Raw genomic sequence first — 14,219 nt, forward strand, 5'->3', positions numbered from 1 at the left:
CATGAGTTGTGGAAGAGTTTCGCCAGGGGTTCCACAATGACTTTGGCCAGCTCCTTCAGCACTCTTGGATGAAGATTATCCAGTTCCACTGAGTTGTATATGTCTAATTTTTTTAATTGGTCATATGCCAATCCCATGGCAATAGTAGGAAGGTGAATATTCCTACCATGCTTATCCTGTACTCTACCTGGCATTGTTTTCCCCTTGGTCTGGTGAAAGACCAACGTTAAGTAGTTATTCGGGAGTTCAGCTTTCTCCTGGGTGCCAGTAACCAGCTCTCCTTGCAGTCCCAAGTACCATAAAGGTAAACAGGGAGACACCAATTGCATGTAAGCCTCTATGTCCAGGGTGAGACAGCTGCTGTGCAGGAGAGGGTTGGGTGACAGTTTTAATGGTGGGTAGCTGCTCTGTGTACATGCCTCTGCAGGAGCTCAGTTCCTTATCCTGAGTATGCACCATGGACAAAGGGTGAGGGAAGGACCTGGTTAAGAGAAGGAGATTGAATGCATGTCTTCTAGGTCATGGGCCTGGGCTTTAACCACAAGAGCATCTTTTCTCTTTTCCCTATTTAGCACTGCTTGTCCATGGTGCTCCCACACCCATTCCTACTTTGCTGAAGGCCATGGTCATTTACCTACCTATTAGGCAGAGCATCCCTAGTACAAGTGAGAACCAAACCAAGCCCAAACCCCTCACCACACTCCCTCCCTGAGTTGCAAAAAGAGCCCAACAGTCCCTACTCACAGCCCTGCATGGCCCAGTAGCAAACACAGCCTCCCAGCAGCTTCCTTGACACCAACTCTCAGTGTGATCCTTGTTTTGCCTTTAGATGTGACTTTATGAAAAGTGAAAGCAGGGATTGTTAGATGTACAGCAGAAAGGAGGGTTTGACTTCAGGGGCCTTGGGTTCTGCAAGAGATTGCTGCATCTCGACCTCAGGCACACCTCTGCGCACTCAAGTGGAAGAGGCCATGCAGCTTCCTCTGGTTTATTTCTGGGCTCTGTCTGTGGACGGCTTCAGCATGTAGTCTTTGTACATGGTATAGGTTGTGCCTGCAAGAGAGGAAGTGATATCAATGCAGGCCTCAAGAGGTGCAGGCAAAAATCTGCTACATCACTTGCATTGCTGTAGCATCATCTTTGTCACTGTGTTGCTTCCCCCACTGCTTCAAAGCAGAAGCAGCCAGCACTGGAGTACAGAGCTGCTGCTGTTCAGTCATGCACTGTGGGGTACAAGGTAGGAGTCACTGGCTGAGGTTCTCCTGGTCTGTGCAGAAGGTCAGAATGGATGCTGTCAATCAGGAGGTCTGATTCTCAGTTAAAATATCTTGGTGAAAGTGCTACTCATTGGCCCAGTGACCAAGGGTAATTGCTAAAGCAGGAACGGGGCTGGAGAGCAAGGATCCTGCACCCATCTACATCACAAAAGTGTTGGAAGAGCTCTCATGAGGGGCTGGACGTGGTGGAACTTGCTAACGGCATGTTCCACAGAGCATTTCTGCTGCTCTTAGAGTCCAGAAGTTTTACATGCACCTCTTGCTTTGAGTGGTGTTTATCTTTGTAGTTCTCATGTATTTGGCCCCCAGCCCAGCCAGCCTATCCATGTAGCATTCTCAGAGTGCAAGTGTCTGCTTAGTCTCAAATACTTATCTAAGTCTCAAGTGGGGAAGGGAAAGGATGCTAGGCTTTTCCCCCCAGTCTGGATGAAAGGAGATGCTGTTCTCAGCCCCGTGAAAGTAACATGAAAGTTCCATGATTTACATGTGCTTTGTTAAATTCAGCAGCAGCCTAGGGGTAGTGACAAAAATTATCCCTTCCTACCCCTGGGTAGAGCAAGAGCACACTGTCCCTATTCTACAGTGCAAAAAAAGTATTTTCTTCTATTTAGAGCCAAATTCAAATAATACCAGGTGACTGCATAGTGTTTAAGGACCCCCCCCCAACTCCCTGGCTTCCCACCACCCATTCAAAGGTTTTGTTCAGACATCACTCACCCAGAGTGATGGCCCCAACCACACAGGCCTGGGCAGCCATCCGAGTGTGGATCAGGTGCAAAGACATCTTCATCTTCCCCCTACCCTTCAGCAGGTAGAGTCCATAAGCTACCACCGTGACAAAGCTTCCTAGACCTGTTAAAGAACACAGAGCACCTAGATTAACCAAGACAGCTGCTGGGGCAGGCAGGAAGATTGTGTCTTGATGGGATGAAGGCTGTCCTAGCATTTGGGTTATGTGCCTCTACTGTGCTGCCTATGGCAGCCTCCTTCCTTAGTGTGACCAAACTTGTGGGAGCTGGCCACCACATGGACCCAATAGGAGTTGGATGGTGCTCTGGAGCTAACTTTTTCCCCTCCCCAGTCCCTGAGGTTGTGCCCATTGCAGCTCCTTTGAGTGCTCTGTGCTGAGCTGCTGTAGGACATGCCTGGCTGGGCTGGGTAGGGGAGGAAGGTCTCTCAATGCATGTTGTCACTTGAAGCTGAAGAGAGTGTATACAGGGGAAAGCACAGTGCAGGGCAGGTGCTGTGAAAGCAACCTCCTGGCATGTAGCTCTTCCAGTCCTGCCTCCACTTCTGTCTTCACTGAGCTCTGACCCAACTGGGAGCACCCACCCACACCTGGGGCAGGTGGAGCAGCTCCTGTGGGGGTTCCCTTGCTCCTACTCACCAACAGGCACAAAGGGGGATTCACGTGCCTTCTGTAGGAGCTTCGTGTAAGCAGTGTCTTCGTGCTCAGGGGCCCACTGGCTTTTGCTTTTTGACATCCTTTCCCTGCACACAGATGGTGACAGCCAAGACCCCATGAACCCAACAATACCCACCACCCCTCTACCCTATGTACATCCTAGCTGGAGAGCTGCACACCACATGCCCCCAGCATGCCCTAGGTGCCTAAGCCTTGTCTTCAAGTGACAGTTCCTGCACCTTTGTGCCTTCAGCATGTGCAGCACCAGTTGCAAGGCTCAAAGTCCTCTACAACATGAACCAGCCAAACCCTTGTCTGCTCCTTCTCTCCCCAGTGTAGATGTGGGAAAACCAAACCATCAGGAGTGCTGACTCCTGCAGAAAAAGGCTGCCCAGCCCTGCTACTGCTTGTGAATTCCCAGGTCCCTGTGCCAACTGCTGGGCTATTCTTCCTATTAACTATGGAGGGAGAGGAGGGCAGGTTCCCAGATGTCCCACTCCTTTCTCTTCTGTGCCCCACTCCCAGTTGTACCCTCATCTTGGGGCTGCATCATGTTTTTGAGATGTCAGCTAGGCTCCAGCCTCTCTGACTTGCCTGGACCTAGTCATTGTGCTCTCACCCATTCTGCTAGCCAAACCTCAGCTGGCCTGAACTGCTGCATCTGCGGTGCAAGCATGTGGGCATTGGCACTAGCTATTCTAAGGCTAGAATATATCAAGGGGCCTGTATGATGCCAAAGTTCATGATACCCAAATTTCATGACCATCTCCAGAGGTCCCTTCCAACCCTACTTTCCTATGATTTTTTGAAGGGAAATAGCTGATATAAAACTCCATCAAGGTGCCTGAGGTGAAGAAGGTAAAGTGTTACTGATTTGCTACAGTTTGGGGCTATACCATAGCCATAAGCAAAGCAACTGGGGGAAATGACACCGTGAGGGTCCACATTTGTTCTCTGTGCCACTGGGGTAAAATGGTCTTAAGGCTCAAGTAGGGAGTGGGAGTTAGGACTCCTGGTTCTAGTCCCACCGATAGTACAACCTCTGAGGCCTGGATATCGAACCCAGACACGGTAGTATAAGGAGGGCTGGGAAAGTAGGGCATGGGCCCAAGGTACCAATTTCGATGGAAGAGTGCCAAAATGGTGTCCTCTTGGGGAACACACACAATGGCAGCCATAGCCAGGCAGGGTACAGGGAGCCAGCCCAGAAGCCATGGCTGGCATCAGGTAAAACCCTCCAAAGTTTGGCCCTCCTTCCCTTCCACCTCCCCCTCACTCCCGTCTTCCAGCTCTCTGGCTCTTGGCACAACCCCTGTGTCTCACCCACACACACACATCTCTATCGAGGGCACACAAATTGCTAGCTAAACCTCTGCCCAGGGGTCCTGCTTTTGCATTACTGCTTCTGCTCGCCAGAGAATGCTGCCTTTGTCTGGGTGGAACAAGCTGGCCTCCCCTGATTGTTGCCAGGCCATGACTGCAGGAGGATGTCCATTGCTAATGCCCTGCAGCCATGACAAGCCATGGGGGCAATGCTTGCCATATGACCAGGGCAAGGATTCCAGGAGGCTGTTCCCTCCAAACCCACGTCCTTCCAAACTTCTCTGGTGACAAACCCACAGGCAAACCTCTGCTCTCTAATGCTTGCAAGGCCTTGAGCTGAGACCCTGATCCTACATCCCTTTCTAGGTGACTGGTGAACTGGATTGCAAGAGTGCCCTGAAGCGCGCTAGGCAATAGCTGGGCTCTGCCCTGGTGGGGAGCAGTCCACACCCACCCTGCCCTCCAGAGCTGCCCAGTGCCACGTGCCAGCTGACACTGGGCTGCTAGTACTCACCTCCTTGCAGCATTCCCGGGTTAGGTCCGCAGCTGCCAGTGCAGGATCCCCACTCCGTCTGGCCTTATAGGCGTGTTTGTGTGGAGCCTGCTGGGACATTTCCCATCCCATCACTTTGAGGTTACAGCAAAGTCACCGGCTTGGTTCTTTATGCATTTGATGTTAAAGGGAGGGGAGTGAGGAAAGGGAGTGGAGATGGGGCTGGCAAACTGGCATCCCTTACAGGGGCTTTAACTCTTTGTCTGCCAAACCCCAGCACCTCTTTCCAGGGTAGAGGACTTGCTGGGTAATGAGACTTCTGTGGATCCCACTTTTAGGCAGCCTGGGAACCAGGGGCTGGGTTTTCCACCTACTGAGTGCCTAAATGTCCCCTGCCACACCAGATGCTCAGGGTTGCGCTGCCCCTGTTGTGGGTCTAGTTCTTAGAGTATGTTACTGGTGACTTAAAGCTTTGAGCAACACAGCGAAGGGGAGCAGCAAGGAATGGAAATGATGGGTCCTTTCTACAAAGCAATCTGGGTCCACTCAGTAGGCTGGGTACAACCAAGCAATTAGTCTTTATATGCGGCTAAATGTAAAAATATAGATGTAGGAACAAAAGACGCAAGCCATGTTAGCAGGATGAGAAAGAGCCAGGGTGGATAGTAGTTGGACATGAGCTCCCAGGGTAATGCTGAGCTCACACAGGCTAAAGTGATCCATGAGGTGAAGGGGGGAGCTCATGCAAGAGTAAGGATGTAGTAGTATTGTTGTCCTCGGCACGGCAATGACTGCCACTGTTCTCAGTGCTGGTGTCTGCAATACAAGGATGCTGTTAATATATTGGGAAGAGCTCAGAGAAGAGCCCTGGGACTAGTCAGAGGACTCCTTACAGCACGAGACACTGGGAGGTCAGTTGTTTCAGTTAACAAATATAAGGGTAAGGGGGTGAGTAGATCATAGCCTACGAGGGGATTGATCCAAGAAAAAGGACATAGAGGTACAAAATAATAGACATTGCCACACCTAATTTTTAGGTACCTGGCTCCCAGCAGATTCCTGGCCCCTTTATTAGGCACTAATGTGCCCGTTACCAGGCATGAGAAAACGTGGCCACACTAGACCTGGATGTATCACTGCCACAACAGAAAGTGCTAGAGCCAGGTCTGGCTGATAGGAACCCCACCGACAAGGGGAGTCTGAAATCCAGCCTCTAATACAGGGTGTGGGAGGCACCTCAGACCTCTCTCTCAAAGAAATGGTTAATTCTCTCACTGTTAAACTTTGCCCTTTATGTCTGGATTTGCCCAACGTGCAGCCCTCAACTCTTGTTTTGCCTTTGGTGGAGGGAGAGGCTCCAGCTGTCAGTGAGGGCAGTCAGTGGAGCAGGAGCTGCAATAAGCCCACATCCTTTGTGGGCCGGGCACTGCGGTAGGGGATAACACAATGTGGTCAAGGGGTTTAACCAACCACCTCATGGTCTTTCCTGAGACTCTGCTCAGGCAATGATGATGTTGACTGTAGAAAAGCTCTGCTGGGCATCCAGGCTCTGTCCTGCCTGCCCATTTTGAATGAGTGTGTGAAGGGAGGAAGTTCCTACAGCTTTCCACAAAGGACTCCAGCCCGACTGCCCCCACTCACCTTCCATATATCTCACTGTAGTGACCTAGTCCTGCCTCCCCCACTCCGGCACATGCCAGAGTATTCACAGCCAGGAATCCCGTCTAGCATCCTGTAGCTCACATGCCTTGTCCCCTATAGGGACAGGCTGGATGTGGGGAACTTCCAGTGACTTCCCTGTTTCTGTTGTGCCCAAAGCAACAGTACACCCAAGTTCTGCATTGGGGCAAAGGGAGAGGTTGAAAGCAATGTCTGGCAAGGAGACCGACTGCAACACACTAGTGTGACCCCATGTGCTAGCTCAGCAGCAGAGCACTTCCCTGGGACATTAGGGACCTGGTCTCTCCTTCATCAGCTGCAGTGACTTCATAAACAGGCCTGAAGTGTAAGCAGGGTGAGGGTAGCCCCTGGCTGTCTCCCAGAAAGATACCCTGTGAAAGAAGCAGTTCTATAAACAGACAGGGCTGAATGAACCATCAGCACATGTTCCCCAAGGAACAACACGTCCACACCCCAGCTAACATTCAAAACAGGTTCCTTTCTCCTGGAGCATGTGACTGTGTTGGGAAGCCCAGCTAAGATAAGCAAACTGCAGTAATGGAAAGAAGCCAAGCAGAGGTCCTGCATCACCAGGAGCTGGGACTTCCACCTCACATGTTCATCCAGAGGAGTTGGAGCACGGCGCGGAAAAGGTTGGTGTCATTCCTCCTAATTTATAGAAAGGGAAACTGAGGCACAAAGTAGTTTGCTCAAGGCCACTCAGCACAGCCAGGTGTCGATTCCAGCTTAGAGTAACCTGCAGGCCATAGGTGACTGGTAGGGGAGGCATGCCCCCCCTGACAAGGCTGTCCCCACCGCTGACACAGCCAGCAGCATCTGCAGGTGCTCGCCAGCTCCATCCCCACTGCCAATGCCACCGCTGGCTTCTGTGGGTGTCCCCTCTGACTCAGGAGGCACCAGTCGCCCATGCTGCAGGCCTCAGCCTCGTTCTAGATTCTCGCCTGGTGCCAGACACAAATGTCCCAGCCACAAAGTCCCCAGCCCATTGGCATCAGTAGAAGGAGCAGAGTCACTGGTGAGCACCAGTGTGGCTGGGAGAAGGATGTGGCCCAGTAACTTCTGAATGAGCAGCATAAGGCCAGTGGCGAGATGGAAGAGAACAGATGGAGAGCATGACACAGCCCAGTCCTCCCCACCACCCCCACCCGCCATTGTGATGTTCCCACCAGATGGGAGGAGGGAGCTGTTTCGGTCTCAGGCAGGATGTTTACTGGGGACCTGGGGTCAGAAGTCCTGGCCAAAGCCAGCGACATTCCACTGTCCCAGCTCGCAGGGGAGCACGGCTGGAAAACGCTGACCTCTCATTAGTGCGGAGGGCTGGGAGCTGGGGCTGTCGGACCCTGGGAATTCCCAGGGGCAAGAGGGAAAGAGATAAACAGACATTTCCCAAGCAGGCTGCGTGCTCTCTCGCATGCTCCCCCGTGCCCCAACAGGGTGAGGCAGCCAGGCTGGCTTGACCCTCCTGCTTCCTCTCGCTAGGAGTTCACAGCAGGCCAGCCACTTTGTTCTCAGCACCTGGGCTCTTTATGGCCTCTGCAAGGGCTTCTGTTTTGGGTGAGGCTGAGGGCACAGGAACACCCCACCTAGAAACACCCTCCCCACACAGAGCATGCTTCCACAGTCATGTTATTTTCCTCACATCAACACCCCCAGCCACTTCCCTCCAGCAGAGGTGCTTGGTGCCCACCTGCCACCTGGATGTGGATGGTGGGATGCCAAGAGGGAGGGTGATGGAGCACATGCTTTGCTGGGCTGGCTGACCTGCCTTGCAAACAATTCCCTTCCGAACTGTAACACTGAAATAACAACCTCCGCTCAAGCCAGGTGGGGATCGTCCAGTGGGGTGGCTTTTCCATGGAAAGTCTGCCTCATCAAAGCCACAGCTTTTCCTGGGCATAGTCATATCTGTTTCAGTTTGGGTGGAATTTTTTATATGGAAGAGAGACATACAACCCCATCTCCCTCCTGATAGCCTGGACTTTGGAGTATGCAGCTGGGTTTGGAGAAACTGGAGTTCAGTTCCCTCCTGGTGGGAGTCAGGGAGAGCTAACTCACGTGGGGTTGGGGAGGGCATCTTCCCTCTGCTTTGTCATTTTAAAAGCTCTTGGCTTCATTCTGATACAGAACAGGAGAATATTTGCACTCTCAAAGGCTTTTGTATGCCAGGAAACTCTTTCCCACCCAGCTTTGAACTCACTGTGAGAGACTCCGCTCCTTAGGTACTTAGGTCCCAGCTGGTTTGCAGCTGGAAGGAGCTGTGCCCTGAAGCATGCACTGCCGGGATCTGTGGGGCTGGGAGTACTTACCCATCCCTTTTTTTCCACTGCAGAACCTGGTGCCAGAGCTAGTGGGCAGGCAAACAGGTAAGGACACATGCTGTAGTTCTAGCTCAGTCTCCCCTGCACGGGCAAGTGGCAGGCTGCTGTTTTTGCATTCTGCAATGCCTAATCCACATGCTCCTAAATTTCCTGAGTCTGGGCAGAGGCCAGGCACTGCCTCTCTAGGCAGGCTCTTGGGGTGCATATTGTCTTTCCAGTATTCCCTTTTCAGAGATGATACCTTGCAATCCAAATGCCAAGGCTCTGGAGACTGCAAAGTCCCCCAGACTCCCAGTCACCTAATTCTACTCTCTCGCAGACCTCAGCTGGGTGGGAACACCAGTTTACTTCTTTTACACAACTTCTGGGTCACAGTGGAAGCAAAGAGACAAAGGCTTTGTATAGGTCCAGATAGACAACCTCTCTTTGCTTCAGTCCAAACAAGAGATATATACAGAACAAAATGGTAAAACCCATGCACACCACTCCCTGCCTCTCTTTAATATCCCTCCCAAGTACCCTTTGGGATTTGGTCACAGTGCTCCAGGACATCCAGGATCCACCTCCTTTAGCTCCTTCCCACCAATCCTGGAGAATCTGTCCTTACTCTCTGCAGTCAGTGTCATTCTGCTCCCTCTAAAAAATGACCCAGGATAGCCCCATCCTTTTATGTCTAGCTGACCCTCCTGAAGTCTCTCAGCAAGTGACTCATTGTCTGGGTACCAGCCCACTTGGGAAATCAGTGTTCTTGGTTTGGTCATGCAGGTTGTTCATTCCCTAGGGAGACCTATTCAAGTGCCAGTGGGAGCATCTACATGTGCATATTAATGCAAAGCAACAAACTCCAGTGTATATGACACCAGAGTTAATTGCTCCTGGGTACCATGCCTACATGTGTGCCTGGGACCACAGCATGTTGGGCTGAGTCAGAGCAGCCCCAGCTGGTAGAGGATCCAGGTGGTCAGCCTGCCAGCTGGGGGCTGCTCCAGTCCAGCTCAATGTGCTGTGGAAGGACTGGCTGGGGCACAAGGGTGTTCCAGTACGGGGCTAGACAGCAGGCAGCCCACGCACTGAAGCACCCTCATGCCCCAGCCAGACCCATCAGCATCTATACGTGCATCTCAGTGCACTAAATAATGCCACCGCAGGATAGTACTTGTGTTTACAAGTACTAACCTATAAGGGCATTTATTAGTTTCCTGTGGCTTAATAGGTCTGCACATGTAGATGCTGAAATGTTTATTGCACAGCTAATTAGGCAACTCCTCAGTAAATGTGTTGTGTAGATGTGCCCAGTGAGATTTAGCAGCCTATTCCCCACACCCAGAGTGCACAAGCCCAGTGGCAGCATGTTCCTTTCTCCCAGCAAATGTCTGTGTAAAGAAGTCCTTGAGGCCAAGGAACAAGCAGCTTATGATTAAACAGACAAACCAAGTCACACACGACAGTAATACCACCATCTCCCACATCCTGCGCAGCAGAGAATCTCCTGTGGAAAGGGATGCCCTGGAGCATTGCTAATCCGGCCGCATTATTCAGGGACCCCCATGGCAGTGTCAGGGGCACTCTGGGGTTCTTTGAGCAGGATGCTTGAATGGGACAGTTTAGTGCAATTCCCCTACATTTCCCTAGGGCTTGCCCTCATTGTGCCTCTGCCCACAGTTGGCAAAGGGTGCTTGCACCAGGACAGTGAGATGGGAGAGAAGGGAGGAAGGAAGAGGCGCGTGGGAGCTTGTGATGTTCCACTTCATTAAACTAATTGGTCTTTTTGTACATTCAAGACCACACGCTGTTTTCCTGAGGGTTGTGTCATTTCCCCTGGAGCATGTTAAACCACTCTGGTAAGTGCACACATGTGTCCTTTGTTTAACAGCTGGTGGGATGTTGGGAACACGGTGGGAAGGAGCAGGCTCCTGGTCTCCTGGCACAGCTGGGATTCAGGGCAGTGGATTCACAGGGACAGGCCCTGAGCCACTTTTTGATCACACACTGCACTAGCCTTGGTAATGCACGTGGCTGAAGCTTACAGCTGGGCCTAGTGAGTTCATTCCTCTAGCCAGCTAGTACCACCATCACTAGATAATCTGTGATGTAAACTCACAGGGCCCTGGTCACTCAGATAATGTCTTGCATGTAGCATTTCATGGGACCAACCAATAATTATTCTCCTGATTGATCTACAGCAGATAGAACCTAAATCAAGGCCCCCTATTCCATGGGCTGCTTAGACACAGAGTGAGATACGAGCCCCCCCAAAGAGTACACAGTCTGACAAGATGCAGGGCAGGAAAAAAGAAGCTTCCCTACCCTTGTTCTACTGATGGGAAACTGAGGCTCAGAGACATTAAATGACTTGCCAAGGTCTCACCAGGAGTCTGTGGCAGAGCCTAGAACAGCTTTTTACACTATTCCAGTGCCTTACCCACAAAGCCACCCTGCCTTATATAGGGTACCCTGCATATAGTAGCCAGGCTGTCTATAGCTTCACCCATCCTACTTTACAGGGGCAGACTGTACAGACAGCACATCCTTTGAGTCACATGTGAGGCTGGGTGTGAGCCATCCATGTGATAAATGCATTTATTTTAGGACTGTGACTGCATCTCTCCCTGGGACCTTTTCTATCTCCTAAGTCTGGGAACAGCTATTTCCTCCTTCCCCAAAAAATGTGGCATTTCTGCCCCCCACCCTTACCAGCTAATGTGCCTCCCTGCCCAAGCCGGACATTGAAATACCTGACGTTCAAGGGCTTGGTCTGGCCTTACCCCCACAGATATGGCCAACTGACATATTCATGGTCACAGAGCTTTATGCTGAAGGGAGATGAGATGATCTCACCTTCACCTCTAACCCTGATAGGGTCTGAGCTTTCAACATTGCCCCATATTCAGGCCTACGAAAGCCATTCTAGTGATGGCCCCTTTTGAAAGTATCTTCTTTTGGGTACCCAAAGTCATTAGCTGCTTTGGAAAATCAGAACCTGTGTTTTTTAACGTGCTCAGATTTCATGATCACAGAAGCCTGTGAGAGCTAAGATACAGAACTGCCTGTACATGGGATGTGCTGCACCCAGGGCATGACAACCTTGCAAAGAACCTGAAAGACCCTTAGATCAATGGAGCTATGGAAGAGTGAAAGCAGCTCAGAAAGTGGCAGTGGGGGAATGTCTCAGCTGATGTGGCCAGCTGGCTGGATCTCTCTCAGAGCTTACTATCCACAGAGGGTTTTGATAGCCTCACGCCTTCCTTGTAAGGGCTGGTCCCAGAGGCCAAGCTGATGGATTCTGTATCCCTCTAACATGGTGGCTAGGGAGGACAGCATGAGTTGGGGAGAGAGAATAACAGGAACACAGCTTGCTTTCCACTGCATGGTCTCAAAGCACTTTATAGAGAAGAATGTATTAAGCTTCAACATGTTCACCCTGCTTCAAGTAGGAAGACAAATACCATGATCACTGTTTTATGGTGATGGGGAAACAGAGGTGTTGTTAGGCAGGCACTTGGCTGAATTAGAAAAACTACTCCCCTATCTTGCCTGCTTTCCAGAGGGGTGGAATAGAGTGATAAGCCTGGAAGGATGTGAATTTGAGACTGGGATTTTCCAATTAGTTTAATGAAGTTTCATGGAGATTCATGGCCTGGAAGAGAAAGTTGGGTTCCTGAATCCTTTGGGGATAGGAGAAGGTCTGAGCCTTGGAGTCTGGTTCCCATTGGATGTGGTCAAGGGCAAGTGGCTGTAAGGAGCCTTTGCAGCAGTGTAACCATTTCTATGCACAAATCAAGGGCACCTCTGAAAATCCAGGTTATTGCAGCACCCATCCTCCTCTTCATCAGCAGAAGCAGCAATGGGATGGCTGCAAAGCATTTGCCATGTGTTAAAGGGGACTGGAAGCTCACACCCAGCCCAGCATAGACTACCCTTGTCCCCAAACAGGCATTGACTGAGCAGTGGAGAAGGAGGAGTGAAACTTGGAATGCTACCAGAGTGTCAGAAAGCCTTATCATTAGCTGCCATGTCTGGTGAGGACAACGCATCAAGGGTGATGGGGGATAAGAACTGAGACTGAACCCTAGGACACAGACCCATTGTTAGACTGGAGAAACCAAGCTTGGTGACATGTTGCTAATGAGGTACAAGAAGTGTTTGGCTCATCTAATAGGAAGGCTGCATTCATTACTGCTAATAAACCACCCTCAGAGCTGGAAGCTGTGACACAATGAATTAAAAAAGGCAAGACCAAGGAAACTATAAAGCACTCCAAGGTCCCGAAAATGTGCTGACAGGGTGCTAATGAGGGCCCTAGGACACTGAAGCTAACAGGAAGTGAATGCTGGGCTGGTTCCATGATCTCCTTCCCAAAACTGAGTTTAAATTCACTTTGAAACAGCCTCTCTCCTTAGTGCACATCAGTGCTGGCCCAGCTCTACAAGACTGGCTGCAAACACATGCCTGGCTTCTGAGCTACACTCATGCCCGCTTTGGGTTTAGCCTTTGTCAGTGTCTGTACTGACATGCCTTGGAAATTACTGCTCCAGATACCTCTCTCTGGCTGTGTCTACACAAGACACTGACTGTGTAGCAGCTCGTTACTACTGTGCAGTAGCGTTACATGGCAGGAAGTGTAACGTAACACTACTGTGCAGTAGTAATGAGCTACTGCACAGTCAGTGTCACCTATAAGCAGTTTGGTGATGCCGCTATGCAGTAACTCTGGTTACTGTGCAGTGATTTAGTACGTGTTTATACGTCTTGTGTAGACAGCCACTGAGCATTGACAAAAAATATTTGGGAGGGATATGAAGGAGACCTTTAAAAGTTTCATTCATCCAGTCAGGGAGCAGAAAGGAGAGAAAGTGACAAGTGACAGCCTGCAAAGAGACAAGAGTCTAAGTAACCTACTTAAGAGATGGAAATGGTTAGGTACCACCCAGAAAAGAGTCACAAAGAACAGCAATCCAGATAAGTTTGCAACCAGAAAAAGGGGCTGTGTCTCAGCAAAGGCATCCACCCTATCTAGCACTACAACAGACCCTAAGGGCCTACCCACAATAGGGTGTCTGTTCAGAGTTTATCCAAGTAGATGCTTGAATATTGATAATCCCAGTTACTAAAAGGCCACTCTTCCTTCATATTCACTGAGCATACTACAACTGCTCTGTTTTGTCAATTTGGTTATTGCACAAATAGCCTACTGGATCTTAAGGCCAATAGTGGCCATTAAGTCATCCAGCCTGGCTTCCAGAAAAGTGCTAGGTCTGGATCTGAAGACGCCATGAGCTAGAGAATCCATCACTTTATTCAGGTTGGTTCCTAGTTCATTCCAGAGGTTAACAGTGGGCGCCGTGTCTAGCATCTATCTTGGTGCTTTGCTTGTAAATGTTCATCTTCACTATGAGGGCTGCCATATCTTTCCCTCTGCTCAAGGCCACACAGCAACAGGGCCTGGATCATCTGACTCCCACTGTGAACTGGATGGCATTTTCTCACAAAAATGCAGAGAAAGGAGCAATTAGCATATGGAGCAACACAGAGTTAATACAGAGGTTCCTACAGATGTCAGGGCTGGAATGCACAGTGCGCTAGAATGGGTTGCACCATGCTGTGGGAGACTGTGGTGAGTGACCCCGGTGATTTCATAGATTTCATAGATTTCATAGACATTAGGGCTGGAAGGGACCTCGGACGATCATCAAGTCCAGCCCCCCGCCCAAAGGGCAGGACGT

The 14,219-nt window shown here is 50.6% G+C and overlaps 1 protein-coding gene across 1 annotated transcript; it reads right to left on the reverse strand.

The window, feature by feature from the left end:
- Positions 1-823: 823 nt before the first annotated feature.
- Positions 824-4,673, reverse strand: HIGD1B (HIG1 hypoxia inducible domain family member 1B). Its single transcript, XM_006278592.3, has 4 exons — positions 4,520-4,673; positions 2,665-2,768; positions 1,995-2,129; positions 824-1,053 (listed from the first exon to the last, which is right to left on the reverse strand). Exons 2-4 carry the CDS (start codon positions 2,759-2,761, stop codon positions 989-991), a joined length of 297 nt encoding a protein of 98 aa, XP_006278654.1. The 5' UTR covers positions 2,762-2,768; positions 4,520-4,673; the 3' UTR covers positions 824-988.
- Between the last annotated feature and the right edge of the window lie 9,546 nt (positions 4,674-14,219).

This window comes from Alligator mississippiensis, chromosome 4 (assembly GCF_030867095.1).
Source record: "Alligator mississippiensis isolate rAllMis1 chromosome 4, rAllMis1, whole genome shotgun sequence".
NCBI lineage: Eukaryota > Metazoa > Chordata > Crocodylia > Alligatoridae > Alligator > Alligator mississippiensis.